General features: G+C 36.3%; 2 protein-coding genes across 4 annotated transcripts in view; one reads left to right on the forward strand and one right to left on the reverse strand.

Moving 5' to 3' along the window:
- LOC136829302 (uncharacterized) overlaps window positions 1–19,583 on the forward strand; it is a 516,924-nt gene that overhangs the window by 439,710 nt on the left and 57,631 nt on the right. The window lies entirely within an intron of this gene.
- On the reverse strand, window positions 3,873–17,790 carry LOC136829221 (uncharacterized). The gene is made up of 6 exons (XM_067087523.1): window positions 17,592–17,790; window positions 11,771–11,929; window positions 9,933–9,998; window positions 7,303–7,331; window positions 6,230–6,892; window positions 3,873–5,860 (listed from the first exon to the last, which is right to left on the reverse strand). Exons 1-6 carry the CDS (start codon window positions 17,788–17,790, stop codon window positions 4,505–4,507), a joined length of 2,472 nt encoding a protein of 823 aa, XP_066943624.1. The 3' UTR covers window positions 3,873–4,504.

Below are 19,583 nucleotides of genomic sequence, written 5' to 3' on the forward strand. Positions count from 1 at the left end.
TGATGATAGAAGCAATTCAAAATTACTGATAACGTGAAAATATTTCTATGCGGTTTATCGAAAGCAAAGTAGAATGTTGGCAGAAGAATATTTGATGTTTACAATGTGAAGACATGAAAACTCAAAGGAAAACTGTACATTGATTTTGCTCCCATTAAGAGTAATTGTTGCAAATTTACGGATCAGAGACAAGCAGGCAGAGAGAGAGAGAGAGGGAATAAAGCAAAATAGTAAGAAATATTCATAAGAACAATTATCCACGTCAGACGAGCCTCAAGTCTGAAAAAGAAACTAATATCTAGTGAAATTTAACTAAGACCCATCACTCCTTAAATTTGCGTTATTACAAGAACGTGTACCTAGGATTCTCAAAAAAAAAAAAAATTAAAGAAGGAGAAAATTGATTTCTAATTTTACTTCATTCCAAAAACGGTGTAAGTTAAAGTAGTCTGATACGATGGATGGGGAAAGTATGGAATTATTTGGGTGGTAATTGCTTCAGCTAAATAAAAACAAGGAGAAGGAGAAGCCCAGATACAGACAGACATAGCGTTTTAAACCATAAAATTAACTGCAAGATACGATGAAGACATCAATGATAATTATGTGAAAACTAAAGGTTCACGGTAGCGTGCACTGTCATTATAACTAATAAATATCATTAGCAAACTATGGGTGAAATGGAAAATTGAAAAATCCGAAGGGGAAAAAGTCTCTTGTCGACATTACCGGAGCTCCCTGTTAACTTGTGTGTACCAGTCTCCACGGTCAGTTACGCATGTGTGGTTAGTATATTTGTAAAAAAAAAAAATGCTTTATTTAGACTACATCTTATGAGTATTGCACATTATTTATCTAACAAAATTCATTGTCTTATTTACACTAATATTGTGGTTATATGAGGGCTGGGTTGATTAAAGTTGCCAAAAGCCAGGTAACGCTAACGAATAATTGATTGAGTGATTAATTATAGTGCAAAGGCATCAAGGCCAGACGTTGGAACCTATCCTTAGTCACGATGTTTATTATCGACTGATTTTTTTTTCAGCAATCTTTTTCATTATCGCGAAAGACTGTCTGACATTTTGCACTATTTTTATACCAGGTTAAGGACAGGATAATTATTTTCATAATTTGGTTGATTAACTAGTGCAAGTAACCGATAATCGGGAAAGATATTACTTAGATCAGCCAAAAGTAGCAACTGGTGTCTTCTTGGTTTTCTGTTAAAGGGGTCTGTTCTAGTCACTGATAACAAACTGTTACATAATTCACTTTCTTTCAATACCGTTGCCATAGTAATTGCTCTTGGGTTCCGACGGTACCGCTGAAAATCCAGGGTTATTGTACTGAAACGAACTGTTGCGATTTTTGCAGTACAACAGTTCATCCGAGGGAACCTCATTTTCGCTATAGAAACAGCGAGAAGGCTCATTGCTGGCGTACCTTTTGACATTTCAATCTACAAAAACTAGTCAGTGCTCGCTTGCTGAGTACTCATTTAGGCTTTCTACATCTATGTTATTGTTACTAATCATTTTTAGAGTCTAGGTAACAAGAATTGATAGACTCATTATGGATATGACTGATAGTGTCGTGGATTGCGATTTGCCTGGGACACTTTTTCTTTCGTGTATATTTTCCATTTTATGTTAACTATCTCTTGCAAATCAATAACGAGAGCATCACATGGTTTTATGCTGCACGGTTTAGCAAACAGTGCATGCTCTGAAAAAAAAAACAACTGCATTGACTCCCAGGAACAATAGCGTTTTGTCTGGTATACAGAATTGGCGCTAGGTCAGCGTAGTTCTTCTTTCAGCTGTGGATTGTACTTATGAAGCAACCCACATCATGGTACTAAGCGCTGATTTGCGGAGAAAGTTTCTCTCTCTCTCTCTCTCTCTCTCTCTCTCTCTCTCTCTCTCTCTCTCTCTACTCCACGTACCTGAAATATTCTATAACCTGAAATATTCTATTAACTCTCTCTCTCTCTCTCTCTCTCTCTCTCTCTCTCTCTCTCTCTCTCTCTCTCTCCACGTACCTGAAATATTCTATTAACCGGAGGTACTCTCTCTCTCTCTCTCTCTCTAAATATAAGCAATACTATTTCAAGTAGGTACACTTACACTATGGATACAACCAAGGTCAGCAATGTCTATATAGAGACAGACGTATGTCAGTTGTCAATTTGTGCCTAAACTCCCTCAAGGCAGAATGAAGAGAGAGTAACTCCGGTTTCTGGACCGTGCTCCGGTCAATCGGGTTTAAAGAAAATACGTCTTCTAAGGAGTTTAAAGTACACACACACACACACACACACACACACACACACACATATATATATATATATATATATATATATATATATATATATATATATATATTAAAATTTATAATGAAACCTCACGCACATGTATGTGGCGTGCTATGCATTTTGATGTAAAAATGCATACGCAAAAATGCATTATCACAAAGTACACTCGCAGTATGAACATGGATATAATATGCTTACAATGATTATCACCCGTATAATTGTGTATAAGGTTAGGAATGTATATGCGTCTGATACGTTTTTTTTCAGACAGTTTCGTCCATTATATAAGTATTCTGTTAACCACAAATGGTACTCAACCTGCAGTTAGCGCTACTCAGTATATATGTATATATATATATATATATATATATATATATATATATATATATATATATATATATATATATATATATATATATATATATGAGAGAGGGAGAGAGTATTCTTTATTTAAGTAACAACTTATCTCTCATGATGGTTCTGACCTGTTTTTATGAAGTCAGTAAAATACATAGAATGTTCAGTCACTTCTCAGTTTTATACCTTCTTTATGAAAGCGTAAAGATTTCTACGTTTTCACTCTATACAGTTGAGACAACGAAGCTCGTAAGGTTTCATTACTTCTCCCTCCTGTCATGAGTCTCCTGTAAACTTTGCAATAAGAAGAATGTGGTCCACCCTGGAAAAGAAACGTGTATTATTATCATTGCTCATGTTTTCTGGTAATATTTTTTCTTGGGTCTTCTTTTCTAATATCGTTACCGCCGTCGTCATTGCCATTATTACATGTTTTCTGTTAAAAAATTGTCATCTTCCGTCCTTTATTGCAAACGTCATTATTTGCGCCATTATCATTTTCATGAAGTTTTTTGCGTGGGTGAAGGTTTTTTTCCGTTTACATTTTTTTTTATAATTTATCTCCTTAGAAACTTTCATATGCATATGTAACAAATCTGTCTTAGTAACTGTTTATCAAAAGCGTGGTCTTAAAGTAGAAGCATTACAAATATGGTGCTAAGTGAACTTCTTTCCAGTAAGTTAGCTGTTATGCATTTGTTCATAAGTGGTTCAGTGTAAAAAAAATTACCATTCAGTTTTACTAATCGACAAGACAGTCTTTCTAGTTTACCACCGGAATCGCTAATGGGGATAATTACGTAAAAAGCACAAAAGATCTCGAGATAGTCATTCTTTAAGTAAAGGTTTAGTATTAGGTTGCTTTTCATATTCATATGATAAATTGTAAGCTATATAATTCGTAGGTCATCCGCGAGCCTTCTTAAGAGTAAGGTTATTAACCACTGAGCAATCTTCAGAACTAAGAAAGGAAGGCAATGGAAGCTCTTTAAAGGATCTAGAAGGAAAAAGGATTTATAGAAACAAAAGTTCATGTTTTGTGTTCCCATAACAGTGGAGAGAAAGACAATGAAGTCTTGAGATAAAGCTGACCGAAATGGTGTTCAAATGCAAAAACTGATTTGCTTAAGACTCAAGTCATGTTAACACTGGGTCCATGTAATGACTGGTTTTTGTGTGAAGTCAGTAGCATGAGTTATGTTTGAAACTTTATTTTTCAATTAAATGATCTGTACATTTTATTTATAATCGATTTTCACATGCGTCAGTTCGTTCGTGTTATGGGTAAAACCTTACCACGTACCAAGAGAGGACCTGTTTTTTAGAAGAATAGGAACAGCAAACCCTAGGCCAATATAGTTATAACTAAGAATTTTCGATGAAAAGGAAAAGAGGCGCTACACATTTGCGTTTTAAGAATAACAGGGGTTTTTAAGTTACACAAACCACCCATCTGGCTTTAGAATTTAAAGCAGAAACTGTCAACATTTTTTTATACGGTTGCCCTTTAGAAAGAGACAAGTAACCCATATCTCGACTACACCATTACAACTCACCGGAGTAACATGAGAAGTCTAGGAAACTGTCTCATCTTTGGAATCCTAAGATTAAAGGTTATTGGCAAAGAGAAGTCGATTTTTATTGGTTACTCAAATTGCTAGTATTTGTAAGTTACTAGTGTGAACACTGTTAACCACAAAAAAATCACACAACTTTTAATATTTATAGTTTCTTCAAATTGTTTCCTTTGCTAAAAGTTTTTGTTGTTTCAGCAACTCCATCGAATTCTATAATGTGTGAGGTTAATACAGTTTCTAAAAGGAATTGTTGTTACTGCTCTGGTGGTAGATAGTGTCTTGTGGGTGGAGGCGCTGGGGTTCTAACTCCAGGTAATACGAGAGGATTATCAGGAGTTGGATACGAATACCCAGGTCCCATAGAGCTTTGTTCTGTCAGTGTCCTGTGTACCATAGACGACCCATCACTCTCTCCTGGAATCAAGTTGTTGCTATCATTTGCTATGCTATCTCGCGATGAATCTAATGGAGTTTGACTGGAGGGAATGGCATCAATGTCTAATGGATTAGTTGGAGTAGGGTAAGAATATCCTGTGTAAGCATTCTCATCATCTCTTGCTGGTTGATCTGAAACATCGTCATCAAAGTCAGAATGGACATTTCCTGAATAATCTGGGAGTTCCAAGGGTTGCTGAGGTGGAGGAAAACTTCTCTCTGTGGTTCTGGAAATAGGAATATTTTCGGTCGTTGGCAGGCCAAGAGGGCTGGAAGGTTCTGGTAGAGAATAGCCAATGTAGGTGGTGTCTTCCTGTTTAGGCCTAGAAGTCGAAATGGCAAAAGTAGTTTCTTGACTCCCTTCAGTTACGTCTATTTGTGTTGGTGACGAAGATGGCTCCTGGGGTACTCTGCTGCCATAACCTGGCTGCAAATCATCTGGAATATTTTCACCATTATTTTCTGGTAAATCATCCAAGTTGTTTATCCCTGTGCCAGCTACGGGAGTATTTTGAGTTACTTCATATATGTCAACATTAATTCCATTACTCCCAGTCCCAGAATCACCAGCAATATTTCCACTAGGGGCACTTGGGGCTTGACGAGGTGGAATATAACCTTTGTTAATTTCAGTGTCCCTACTGCGTGTGGACTCCTGAACTGTGGATGAGGCCCCGTCTAACCCACCATCTTCACCACTATCTTCATTTAAGTCATCAGGACTAAACACAATAGGCACATCAGTATTAGGGCTTATACTGACTGGGTCACTTTCACCAGTGTTAGTCGTTTCAATATTGTGTGATTCACCATCAGACTTTTCGAGGACTCCTTCACTGGAGAGTCTATTGTCTTCAGCAGGGCCTATTTCATTGCCTAAATTAGAAGCACTTTCATCATTATTATCTAGTACCGTTTGTTCATTCATCATGCTTGCAGCAGTTTCTTGATCAGCATTTTCTTTGACAGTGGTACGGGATTGTTCTTCAGTTCCTCCAGTTTGAGAAGATGCAGGTCCAGCATAAATACGTTCATTGACAGAGAAGTAGTCCATTGCCAGTTCACAATCCACATTATACCACCAATCACATATCAAAAGCTGTTGATTGAAGAGGGTACCATTGGGGCAAAGAAAGCCGTCTTGACGTCCGCCTAACTGACAGATATAGAATACCTGGAAAGAGAACCTAATTTACAAGCTATAATAATTTGAAGTTCCATTTTTCTGCACTAATAAAACTCAGTGATAATATTTTTCCGGAAACTAATTTACTAAGATCTACAACAAGTAGATAAATATTTCTTGGTTTCATTGTAATCTCGTTAGAGGTTATGTTCTCTCTTTAGATAAGCTTGAACCAGTTTTCATGAAGTTTTAATATGACTAGGATTTAGATATTTACTATGATCAGTTAGTCTAAGTTTGATTAACGCGTGGTAGAATATATATATATATATATATATATATATATATATATATATATATATATATATATATATATATATATATGTATATATATATATATGTATAATAAAGATTTACCTGGCATTGAGCTTCTTGATCTGCGTAATAACCCGGCAGTTCTTGGCTTCGACAAGAAAATCCAGTGTCAGGAATGCGGGCCAAGGTGGGATAGTCATCACCAGCAATGCCAGGTATACCATCACTGTCTCCATCTCTTGGGTCCTTGGCAAAGCTTCCTCCTCCTCCTCCTCCTCCTCCTCCTCCTCCTCCTCCTCCTCCTCCTCCTCCTCCTCCTCCTCCTCCTCCTCCACTGCTGCCTTCGTTTCTGCCACCATCGATTTGATTTCTTCTTCCTTCTGTTCCCTCATCCCTAGAGCTGTCAATCACTGTATTGTCATCGCGACCAGTATCACTGACAATGTTACTTTGAGGGTCAAAGTTGCCACCTGTTGATTCAGCGGGTGGTGATTCCGTACTTAAATTAGATATTTCCCTAAAGTCGTTATCTCCAGTGTTTGTACCAGTAACCCCAAAAATAGGACCGTCTTCCAATGTTTCACGGGCAGTCTGCGTGTCTGTTACTTCTCTGGCATTTGTTGAATCTGATGGGGTAGCTACGTTATCTGTTGGTGTGTTATCGTTTCTTACGGATGTAGTCCCCAAATTATTTCCAGTGTTAAGGGAGGGAGGCGGTAGGTATGACTGCGATGGAGTTTCAGGTAATCTTGCCCCGAACTCTGCCTGTTGTCAAAGATAATTTTGATAACATGCGTTAGAATTACCTTATAAAATAAATGACAAACTTTAATGATCGAAAAAATATGAAATTTTGAAACCAGGAATAGAAATCTGTTATAATAACTAATTTAACTGTAAAATATGATCGTAACGCAGAACTAATATTTGATTGTATCATACATGAAGGTCTTTTCTGAAAAAAATGATCTGATCATGATTTAAACTTGTTGTTCTCTGTGAATTTTGCTATGTGACATGTCTTTATAAAGATATATACTACATTGAAAGGAACACAAGCCTGATGTGGCTTATTCTTTACAAATTTTCATTGTTTGTGTCAACTGGTACTTGATTTATTGTGCCAGGAAACATTTTATCCGATGGAGGAAAAACGGAAACAGTATTTTACTTACACCAAGTGTTCCTTGAAGAAAAAACAAGCCTGAAAAAAGAGAAAGAGTTTTGGTGAAAAGATATCAACTACTTGCCACCTTCTAGGCCTAGTAGTGACAAGCGTTTCCAGAGTGTGAAGAAATCGAGAAGTTAAGAGGGCATGGTGGTTATCAAAAATATATACGTACCTGGTAAAAGTATATATAAAATAATATATATATATATATATATATATATATATATATATATATATATATATATATATATATATATATATATTCATTTTTATATAACTCACTCTCATAAATAGTCCATGCCCAAGGAGAGACGGAAAGTAAAAAGTCTTTGATACTGACATAACTGAGAAAGTAGCTTCATATTTGCTTCTGTTGAAATGTGAAATTAAATTTTCTTTTCAGCTCGTCTCGGCTCATTCATCAAAAAGTAGTTAGACTCCATCTCTACTGATGTTGACCCAAGTAGAATTCTCGTTTCATTTGATTACTGTACAATGTGTCCTGAGAAACAAAATCTAATCTTTATAGATCTTCTCTTTTCTAGAACGTTCTTGCTCATTATTTGATATATATTTATACTGCAGTATCAGTGATGTTCAGAATAGCTGTGGAGAATACCTTAAAGGCATTTGTTGATGTTACGTCAGGCAGATTTCCACTTTCTTGAGTATACGTGTAGTAGATTTTGGGTAATTTGAACAGTTTCGTCTTTCCTTCATTCAGAGAGGAATTGAAAATCTCTCCAGATATTTACGAAGAAGCTGTTCAGTTCCATTCGCGCTTGAATCACATCAACTTCCTTCTGACATTCCTGGGTCAGTGTCATTCATCGATGGCACCCCAGAGTTCTAGAACATTTTTCCACCGCCTACTTTGTTCATTCCGGTTGCGTTTTATCATTCCCAAGATATTACTCCGCTTATGGGGTTATTTCCAAATATTAGTGCCGGTACGCTCAAGACCCTGTAAGAGTGTTATTTCAATCTGTTGCTTGAAAAGAAGTTCGATTCACTTATTGCTGCGAATTTTCAGTTTCATTACAAGGTGAGCGCTCGACATCCTCTCTTTCATCGGATGAGACACCTCATGCGCCACATTTCATTGCTTAAAGTCGTTTGGGTCAGCGACCGTATAACAATGTTCTTCAGCCTTGGGTTGTGCCTTAAGTGTCCAGCGCTTTATCTTCGACTTGGGTTTGAGTTCCTTGGTCGAGATTACACTCACTCATGCTTTCCTTTCTTTTCCTTCTCTATTTTCTGGCTTTTATATGTGTATGAATATATTATTCTAGGCATATATTCAGTTTTACGCTTTTTAGATCGCTGATTTTTTTTTTTATATTTGGTAGAATATTCTATTTCGGTTATTCTGCACTAATGCAAGACTATGTCAACCTTCCTGCTGAAGCAGAAAATTGGTAAGCACTGAATTATATAATTTTAACTAATATTATTCCATCCTGATGCCTTATACAAGCTAAACAGAAGGTTACAGAAGGATGTTCGGTGATCAAGTTGGTTAGATCACGGACTGATTAAAAGATAAGAGCAATGTCTTTCGCCCATTACTTGTTATCTCTTATCTCATGTTCATTTGAAAATGAGAGTGGTGTTTCTGAAACAATTCAGATGGTTTTGATGAAGAAAGATTACCCTGCAGTGATGTATGCTTATGAAGTACACGGCACACTGTACTTCCTTTTCGTAGATCTCGTTGTTCTTCCGGTCGATTTAGCAACACATGCGAATTTCTGTTGTGGCATTTCATCATTGCCTAACATTTGCTTTAGAGATATTTCATATTTCTTTTCATGTCATGGTACTTACAAGTCCTGCCTCTGCTCGAATATATTTCAGCCGGAATGCTTCTTACTTCTTTTCATGGCTTAGAGCATTTGCAAGATGGGGATCAAAACTCTAAACATGAGGCTTAACTTGGCCTGCGGTTTTACGACAAGTCACCTCTGTGTCTGTAAAAACTGACGTAAAATAACCATGCTCTACATCTCGATATGAAAAAAATTACTGGAAACTCAACCTGTTAAAATCCGTAAGATTTTCCTCTCTTGAAACATCGCCACCTCCACCCACCCACCCACAGCTCCAAGCCCCCATATTGACGAATATTACTTGGCTCCAGCTACAGTTTTTACGGTGGTGAATGTGCGTGCACCATTGTTAAGACCTATCATCTATTTTTTCGGTCAGTCTTTTAGTGGGGGAAAATTGGCCAAACAATGTGCATCGTCCCCCAGTCTTCTTCATTGTTCTGGCTGTTGAACAATATTCAAGCCACTACGGTTGATGCATGATGAGATGGTGTTTTCCATGCCAATGGTCCTAAAATGCAAGTCATTTTGTAGATTAAATGCGTCAGAATATTCTTGCAGCACGTGTGGCTGCAATCTTGCTTTTTTCCCCTTAAGCGCTTGGTTGAAATTCGGCTTTCTAGGTCCAATATATACCCATTAGCTGTAGAAAATGTTATATGTCAGTAATCTATTTTTCATAATTTTTAATACACAGACCTATCACAAGTAGATTCTACTCTCATTAAAGCTTAGACAAGAAAGTGTAACGGCGATACATGTCTTACACTGTAAAGGAAAGACGACAATAGCGGATAATACTTACATAGAAGGGTTAGATACCAGGTAACGGGCGTTGTATAAGAGCTTATCGGACGAATGAGGACCTCCACTGTAAGATTAAATAGAAATAAGGCATTGAGTCACACTCTATTGCGTCATACGGCACAGGAAAGTCAGTTTTCTGAAGAACAAAAGATAGTGGCTGAACACTGTAGAGTATGGATATAAATTGCCTGTGAAGTATAAGAAAATGCCTTCATATGATACCTTTATATTTCATTCATTCGGCTACAGTTTGAAGCTATTTCCGTAAGATATATGTTAAAAAGTATTTCCCCTCACTTTTCATATAAATACATTTATGCAAAACTATTCATGTATGGTCTTTTCACAAAATATTATACTGGTTTATATATATGTGTATATATGTATGTATATATACACATACACACATATATATATGTGTGTGTGTGTATATGCCCACCAAGGGGCTATTACGCAATTCTTTGAAGGTACGTACATACCCCAGTTACCCATATACTCACACACACACACATATATATACATATATATATATGTGTGTGTGTGTGTGTGTGTTGTATATATTTATTTATATTTGTGTGTGTGTGTATGTGTGACTGGGGTATGTATTTACCTTCAGGGAGTTGCATATGTTCCCCTAGTGGGCAGAGGTCCAGCTGCGCCAATCTGTACCTTGATTAGGGCCTCAAAATTCAGAGGGTACGATCACCTGCTGCCTTGTAGGTCGACACCTCTTTAGGTAAAGGCTGAACCTACAATAAAAAATTGTAGCCTTGGCCAGGAGGAGCTCCAGAAATCATTGGTCTGGCAGATGACCTCGGTTAAAACCAATAGGCAGTGGTGGGGGTTACTGGCCAAAATCAGCTAGGAGCTGTACACTGCAAGGAACTGGTTATCCTCCAGTGTGTTAGGCCAGTGAATCTTTTATATATTCTGCCACATAAACACAGTTTAGGAAAGGGCTGCGCAGACCTAGGTGTATGGGGTGTCAAGACTCTGCATTTATAAATACTATGATTAAATAGAAGATATGAAATTGGGTCATAATAACCCTGAATCTAATTGGAAAGATAACACAAGCAGAAAATAAATTTGAGAGATACGAATTTGACATTTTGTCTCTCTGTGAGTCACGGAACAAAGCTATGGGACAAGAGAGATTGGAAGTGGGTGAAGTATATATTTGCTCAGGAAGAGCAGATGGAATTGGTAGAGTAGGAATAATCTTAATGCCAAACGCAGAAAAGGCACTGGGTGGCTTGAGAACTTTGGGCAGTAGATTACTGCTGGCAAAATTTAAATAAAAATAGTAGAGTATGGGTGTGTGTGTGTGTGTGTGTGTGTGTGTGGTATGCAGCAACTTTCCGAAAAATTAAAAGAAGAATATCATATTAAATACAGGGTTATAGATGATATTCAATAAAGAGATATGGAAATTGTTGTTTTCAGCGTGCTAGGACAGCCATGTCACACTCTAATGAACTAATATCACTGTTCAGGCGTAGGCAGCATTTTGACACGAAACAGCCACCAAAAGGTAACCCAAAGGCTTACCCTAACATAGATATCACAAGGACCTCAAAAGGACAAGGACAGATAGTACAGCTCTCACTTCCAGGGAGAGAAAGTGAGAAACAGACTACCGCTCTGGTTGTATAGTTGCTAAATCAACATCCTGATGATTGTCATGATTCGACCTCAGCTTGTGTCATGAAGATATCCTTTACACCAGCGAGCGGAAGCTCAGCAAAGTCACACCGCCACCTGATGGGCAACAAAGATTAGATCTCATACTGTGAAGCCTGGGGATCGAACGAGATTAGTGCAACACTCACTTACCTTCCCGGATGAAACACGGCTCTGCCACCGAGAATGTTGATGATCGTACATTAACGATTGAATTAATTTCTCTAAGTTTCTCTGGGGATGAATTGTCTCTGGACCTTAAAGTGGTGTATGAACTGTTAGTTACGTTAGCTATTGTTATAGCTGCTGATACTGAAGATAATATTAGAAGTCGGAATATGCTCTAGAAAGGGCTCTTAAAGCCGCAGTTGTAAAGAGGCTTTGAATCTGTCATTTTCCATTGGTTTGTGGCTTAGCCTATTTGCTTTTATCAACAACTGTGTACTGTCATGCCATGCTTTAGTCTTACATAATACCTTTGGAAATAATTTGACATCCATGTATGAAATCACTTAAGATTTGAGAAGTTCAAATCTGTGAAAAAGCCATCAGATTTCGGCATTGCTCATCAAGACTGTCATACACTTTAAAAGAATTTTGCTGGAAGATTCAAAGTTTCCCACAACTGATACAAGTACTATATGTTGTTTTCTTGCAGGAGCATGCACATTGTGTATTCTTAATTACATTTGTTCTGGTGTGTGCATGAAAATGGATGCATATACACACTGAACTTTATTAACCAGAAGAGATGAAAACAGATAATCAGAAAGTTATTGCCGCGAGTGTATTGGGTCATTGCATATTCATACTTAAAGTAAACGTACATTAGAAACTGTGTTTAGAATCATGACATAATTCACCAGAAACTGTTGAGAACTGTAAAACCATAAAGCAAAAAGTCACGTTGAAGTTTGAGAGGTTATATGAACCTTACATCAATTTGACAAGACAACGCCCCAGGAAGATCAAGCAAAGAGAACTCTGCAGTTGTTCAAAAATTCACTTTATCACCTGGAAGTTGCAGGGAAGATAACTTAAGTACACAAGGCCGTGCAGGAGACCTGTTGACCGTTGGCACTGTCCAATTATTTCTACTGTTTTTGCTGATTCCTGATATCTCGCTTGACTCGAATACCACAGATTGGGTCCTTGGGGGTGGAGGGGTAGGATTTACGTCCTATGAATTCCATACTTAATCGGTAAGCGTTCCTTTTAATTTTTGCTCCGTGTAGAGTAAATTAAATTAAGTAATTTTTTCTCCATTCACCTTGTTTTTAATACGTAAAGTGTATATATTTTTTTTATTCATTTACCTGCCCTTTTACGTATTTAGCTACAAAATTCCCTCGCTAATCAGTCTTTGTCGTTTTATAATTTTAAAGAATGAAGTTTGAGGCTTTCATGTTCTTGCATAGCACGTTGGCATTAAAATTAACATTATTTCTTTGCTATACAAACTAATACGTGAAACGACAATAGATTTGAAAGGTTATGAAATGATTCCGTTCATGCGCTTTAAACCAGAAAACAGAAAAAAGCGAGAGTAAATCATTCAATAGCAAAGACGGAACAAACTTGAGAAAAGAGAATGAAGAGAAGTGTTTGAAGCACCGAGAAAAGGTTATTAAAAACAAGTTTAAATAAGTCATTCACTAAGAACTAAAACTGTTTAGAAGTGTATCTTGTTTCAACGAAGTGTTTGAATCTGAACGGGTGGAAAGTCTTGTCTTCCAGAGAGATGGTATTGGTTATGCTTCTGGAAACACGAGCAAGTTACGAGAGAAAGCAAGAGGCATCAAATTCCTTTTAATGGCGTAAAAACCAAGTTTGTTCTGTGTTGACTGAAAACCGTGCCAAAATGTAGATGAAAAGTTAATTAATCACTACTTTTTATCCGTTGCATATCTTAGTAGACTATGTAAGATGTTATGTCCGGTTAAAGAAAAGGTGCCAAAAGTGACATAAAATCATTTATCCGTTGGGTATGAGAAAATGCGATAAAATAAAAAGAAAATATATAGAGGAGGCTGAGTGACTATTAGAAGAGTAAGTTGCTTGCACAGTAGAGTGCGGACTGATATTGTAAGAGATGAAAAGAAGCATTTTAGGGAAGTAACAATCTCGAGTCATGAAGAGTACGTGTTGATCAAATATTTTAGTATGGAATAGCAACAAATTTGAGTTCCTACGACAGAATTGCTCTGTCAGAGTAACTTTCCCATCTTCGTGATGGGAAAATTACTTGTTTGGTTTAGAGATATATCCGAAGAGGCAATGTGTTGTATACCGCTTCCTGATGACAGAATGGTTTACCGATAATTCTGAAGGTCAAAAGCACCTAAGGTAACAATGGGACCAGTGAAAATTCACGGTCAGAAAGGTTCAACCCGACCCAAAACGATAAACCTAAACCACAACCATGTAAAAAGCTCTTATTTCCCACAAAACGGAGATGCCATATGCCTAACAAATAACAAAGGTTCTGTCTTTTACTGGAAAAGCGACGGATGAGTAGCATGGCATCCAAACGGGAGGAGAACTTGCTCTCGGGAAACAATGGGAGACGCTGCCTCCCATTCACTTGTCAATGATGAGAATTTACTGGTTTCATGTAGGGCACACGGAGCACCCGTCGTTACATATGCTCTCAAATGATACCTATGTATAAGATATATACTGCCTTTTACAATGATATAATTTATAAAACTGCTTTCACTTCAGTTGCTTACCCGGTTACTGTCGTCCGTGCAAGTGCAATGAAGACGGTTCATGAAGTAAAATAACTAGCTTGAACCCATATCATAGTTCTTATTCTTATATAAAAGTCACTTTTGGTGAGCATTTAAACATTTTGCTTATTTCCTGATGGTACTGAACACTGGTAACGTTCCAGGAACCTTTTCTAGCCAAAATTGGCAAATAATTCAGCCATTATTAGTCGAGGCGAAAGCTTGGAAAAAAAGTCATACTAGCGCAGCCTTTGAAGAAAACTATAATACATATTTACATATTTATTCCATGATTTATTTCGTTTTATAAAATAACTAAAATGCTTAGTAATTTCACCTAAAGAAGTTTAACCTGAAAATTAAACAAATTAGATACCTTGGAATATAAGGTGCCCTTGAACTTTTACCCCTAAAAGTGAAGGGTTCTGTCATTCCGAAAATAACAGTATGAATAGCTCCTCACAGACCCTGAAATCAAATGGGTTTATAAATTCGAAATCAGAATCATAGTAACAATTGGGCATCAGGATTCTATTTCTTCCCAAATTTCGTAGACCAAAACTTGACCTGAAAGCGACTTTACAAAATTTACCTTTTGTGTGAACTTACATACGATATATATGAACCTATATATATATATATATATATATATATATATATATATATATATATATATATATATATATATATATATATATATATATATATATATATATATATATATATATATATATACATACACATACATACATATACTGGCTCTCTACAAAAAGTCAGTGGACCACTTAGCATAAGGTCTTTCCCCCGTGTTTAATTACTGCTGCCTTTTCACATGACTAGACTACTTTTACATATTCTAGTAAGTATTTTTCTATACCACCATATTCACCTCTCTTTCATACTTTGATTTTTGCTATTTCGAATTGCTCGCAATATTTGTTGAAACAACACCTCGTGCTTTTATAAAACTGATGGATAACCCGTTCTTATGATTTTTTTTTTTTAATCTGGACAGTCTTCAGAACCTTCTGATTCCCTTTTCAGGCACGCCCTAAAAAAAAAGTTGAAAACAAAAGGAGCAAAAGAAGATTAGATGACAAACATGTACGACTAATATAGTGTTTAGTTGTTCATGCTCAACGACATACTTCGAAGCTCGACCATCAAATTTGTAAAGGCTATCGTTTAGTTTCACACTTTAGGCAGAGTTCATAACAACGGAGTCAACATATTTTCCTTTCTTCTCGTCTTGAGCTATATAAATTGCTTTTGCATTTCTCTATTTTAATGAATTATCCTTTTCAGACTTCTATATATAAATGATGTATTATTTTCATCCCTCTTTCTTACAACTCGTTTATTTTCTGATCTGTGTTGGGAATTAATTTTTTGATTTGCCCTTATATAATAGTTTTTAATTTTGCGAGGACATGGTGACATTATATACATTTGTTTCATTTCAGTAGGTTACGCTTATCTTTTCTTTAGGTTTAAAGCAGGCACTTCACTCTCGTTTACTAAGTTTGTCACAGATCTTTCCACGCATTCTAGTATGCATCTCAACTGGAATTTTTATTTCATTCATATGTCATTCCAGCTTTGCATGGATCACTCTTTTTTTATAGGTTACACCTTCAATCATTCCGCCATCACTCGTAGCATTTTATTTTAAAACGATTACGCCTGTGGGTCTCTTCTCTTTGTCATCTTGGATTCCGTGTGTCACCGATTTCCTGTCAACTCGGTTTTGATGAAATGTTATTTTACTTCTCCATAAGTTCCATCAACATTTGTCGATATTTTAAGCGTTAAACTCATGTAATTAACCTCTCAGTTGTTAACTTGTTCTAGAAATAGATGGTATCTCCCGTTTTTTCCCCTTTGTTCATAACTTCTGCTGAGCATAAAAATCTTTTGAATTAAAGTACATTTGCACCTGTCAGACCTTCACACGGACGTACTTATTCCTGCGAGTTAACACGTATTTTAGAATGCGTATAATCTCAATATCTATTTGTCCTCAAACGAATTCCAATCACATCATAATTCGACACAGACTCTGACTTTCCTTGCACACGTCTCAAAATCTACTTCAGAATGACCTTTTGGTTAACACAAAAATCATTTGCTAATATTGCCCAGCTTTCCTTCAATCAGTTATGTTTTGTTAATTGAAACCCCTTAATGCATTTTCCGAGGCGAGATAGTATTTTGTTCTTTTATAGCGTTCGCGTGTACCTAAAAGGGTTGTATGAATGCATGTCATCTAACACGTGGGCTCTTAGTGTTTTATATGCCTGAGTTGCTGATCGTCTTTCTCTTATCTGACGATAGCTAAATATAATCATAAAATGATAGCCAGGTTGACAGAATAGGCGAAAGTTGAAAGAGTCAAAGACATTTGTGGCAAACTATGTTGATGAATGAGTAGGAAAATGCATAAATGAGTTGCCAGTACTACAGTAATCAATCACGAATTTAGTTTATCTGGTAAATAGTTATAAGCGACAATAAACACTCAGAATCATTCGAATTCATCTTCAACCAAAGTAATTAAGACTGTCCGTTCATTCACCAACAATTTTTCAAACTTTTCCAAGCTGAATAATGGCAAAGTAAGCACCATACCGAATCATACATGCATTACTGATTTTGATTTTCATTTACATTAAATTTTAAATTCCATTCATCATGTATTGAATGTTTTTCTTGTTCTATTTCATGCTGAGTATCACAGATTGCCATTCAGTATCAAAATTATTTAATAAGTAAACTCATAGCGACTATGGTCACAGTCCACTTTAGCCTGTTATTATCAACAAATTCCTTTGTATCAGCAGGTACAAACGCGAACTAGTCATGTGACACTCACTCTCCAGTAAACAGACTTGATGGTCCTGGAAACAGTACTTGCACGTTCTTTATATATGCATATAGCCCCAGGTAACACAAACATGACCGCTAAAGGTCATTTCAATTCTGCTCTCGACCAATCACAGTCCAAGGAACTCAAACAACTCTCGGCCAATAAAGCGTCAGCTCCTTTCGCCTCCAGCCAATCGCGCGGCTCGGTTCTAAACGGGAAGGAAACTGGGTATTGAAACCGTCAAATCTTCTTCACTTTCGCTTTTCTTCGCCGTAGTTGCTACAAGACGAAAAGAAAAAAGGACTGAAAGGCAAATAAACAATTGCACACATTCATTGGGAAATTACTGGCTTCAAATGATCTGCAAAAACCTGACTTCCGTCGATTAGGGCAGGAAGTACTGCGTCCGGGAAGGTCGTTTGAGTCTGATAGCTAAAACGGCGTAACGCTCCGGCAGCTCGAACTATATTGTCTGATAGGTGAGTGATTTCAAGAAAAAACTCTGGGGTCTTATCAAATTCGCTCTCCGAAGATGATATTATGTGTTCCGTTACCACGGGCGAGTTGTGGTGCATGTGCAAGTTTATTTTTTTATTTTGATAATCTTCAGGTTTTAATTAATTTCTGATAGGTTTAAAATTAAAATTTTTTTAATCGTTTTTATCTCGACTCAGATCTCAGAGGAAAACAGAAATTTTGTGGTGGACTTTCTTACTAAAGTTAAGTTGATCATGTCTGTTCTATTATTATTTTTTTAATGGGAAATGAATAACTTTTTCGAAACACCAGCAAGACCCGCATTTTACAAAGACCCAACGAAAGATATTTTTGTAATCTTTAGTTTGAGCCAGTATCATGAGATAGTAATATATTTAACGATAAATCAATTTGCATAAACGTATCCACAGGCTAAAGTTTTTAAAATCTGACGCTTTCGGCGTATACTTGTTAGAGAGATAGCTGAACTGGAAGAGCGAGAGAGAGGCATTGTAGCCAAGCAAATTCAAATTAGCATTACGTAGTAAATTATTATGAAGGAATCCACCTCATGGCTTTAAAGGATTATGAAATTCTGAAAATCAGTCACTGACATATAATCGAAAAACTTTTGCAATGTCAATAAAATACCAGTTAAAAAAATAAGCCTTCTCCTTTACATCAGATGAAAAATGATTGAACAGATTAATAACAGTTCCCGCTGCTACAGTTCTTGATCATTTGATCGCAATTTCCTTTGTAATGTATAGTTGCTTTCGTAAAAGATGAGGCAAATTAAGGAAGATAGAATCACCCGGAAACTTTCCGAAGTAATTTCACTTCATGAAGGTAAGCTGCATAATACTTGTTGATTATGAGCTTTTGTAATGCAGGTGATAACTAGTTAAGCAGTCTCGCACTTGCATTGCTTGTAATTTGCATTGTTTATGGCAAGTTGTCAATTTTTTTACTCATATGCCGTCTGAACGTTAAAGTTTATCACGGTTTGTTTAAAAAAAATGGCTCATATTAAAAAAAAAGTAGTCGAAATAAAAGTTATGTTTTCTTTTACAAAGACCACAATTGCCTTGAAATGAAGTGTGAATGCATCATTAAACTGGGGTTAAGAAGAGATCACGCGTTCGTGGCAATTCAGTGAAGAATATAACTTAATGTCCAAAACGATGTTGCAGAATATGATGTACCAGTAAGATCAGTGTTACTTTTCTTAGTATTGTTTGTTTTCAAACTCATATGAAATCAACCTATTGAAAATTGATACTTAGCTTTACCTTTGTAAATTATTTTCTTGATTACAGTGTCAAAGGATTCTTTTAAAAATTTTGCTTAGGAAAAGGAATGTCTATTATTTTCTTTTGTATTTTTGTAAACTAGTAGGTCATCTATATATTACTATCATTCAACCATCAATTATTTTCCCTAATTCTTTACTTTGATGTGTCTTTATTTAACTGGTGCGTAGTACATTTATAACGTAGCACTGATTACAAATTTCTTTACCTAACTCTCAATGTAAGAAAATTTGTAGATAGTTAAAACATTTGTTTTTTTACCTAGTGAAGAATTTGTGTTAGTGTTTTCAACGTAAATAAATATCTTCAGTGAAGTATACTGTACATTGACAAAGTGCGATGTGTTACGAGTATGGAATACCTTGACTATGAATACTTAGGCTATTCATATTCGGGTGGAAGAACTCTTGTTGAACCTAACAGATTACATATTTTCTAACTTCTCGAAGCATACAGTATCGTATTGTGATGTACAGTGTTGTACAGTTTGAATATGCTTTCCTAAATGGGATTAATGGATGACTGATGCCAAAAATACCATAATTTTAATTAAATTTCATACAAACATCGTTCTTGAT

This window comes from Macrobrachium rosenbergii, chromosome 44 (assembly GCF_040412425.1).
Source record: "Macrobrachium rosenbergii isolate ZJJX-2024 chromosome 44, ASM4041242v1, whole genome shotgun sequence".
Classification (NCBI taxonomy): domain Eukaryota; kingdom Metazoa; phylum Arthropoda; class Malacostraca; order Decapoda; family Palaemonidae; genus Macrobrachium; species Macrobrachium rosenbergii.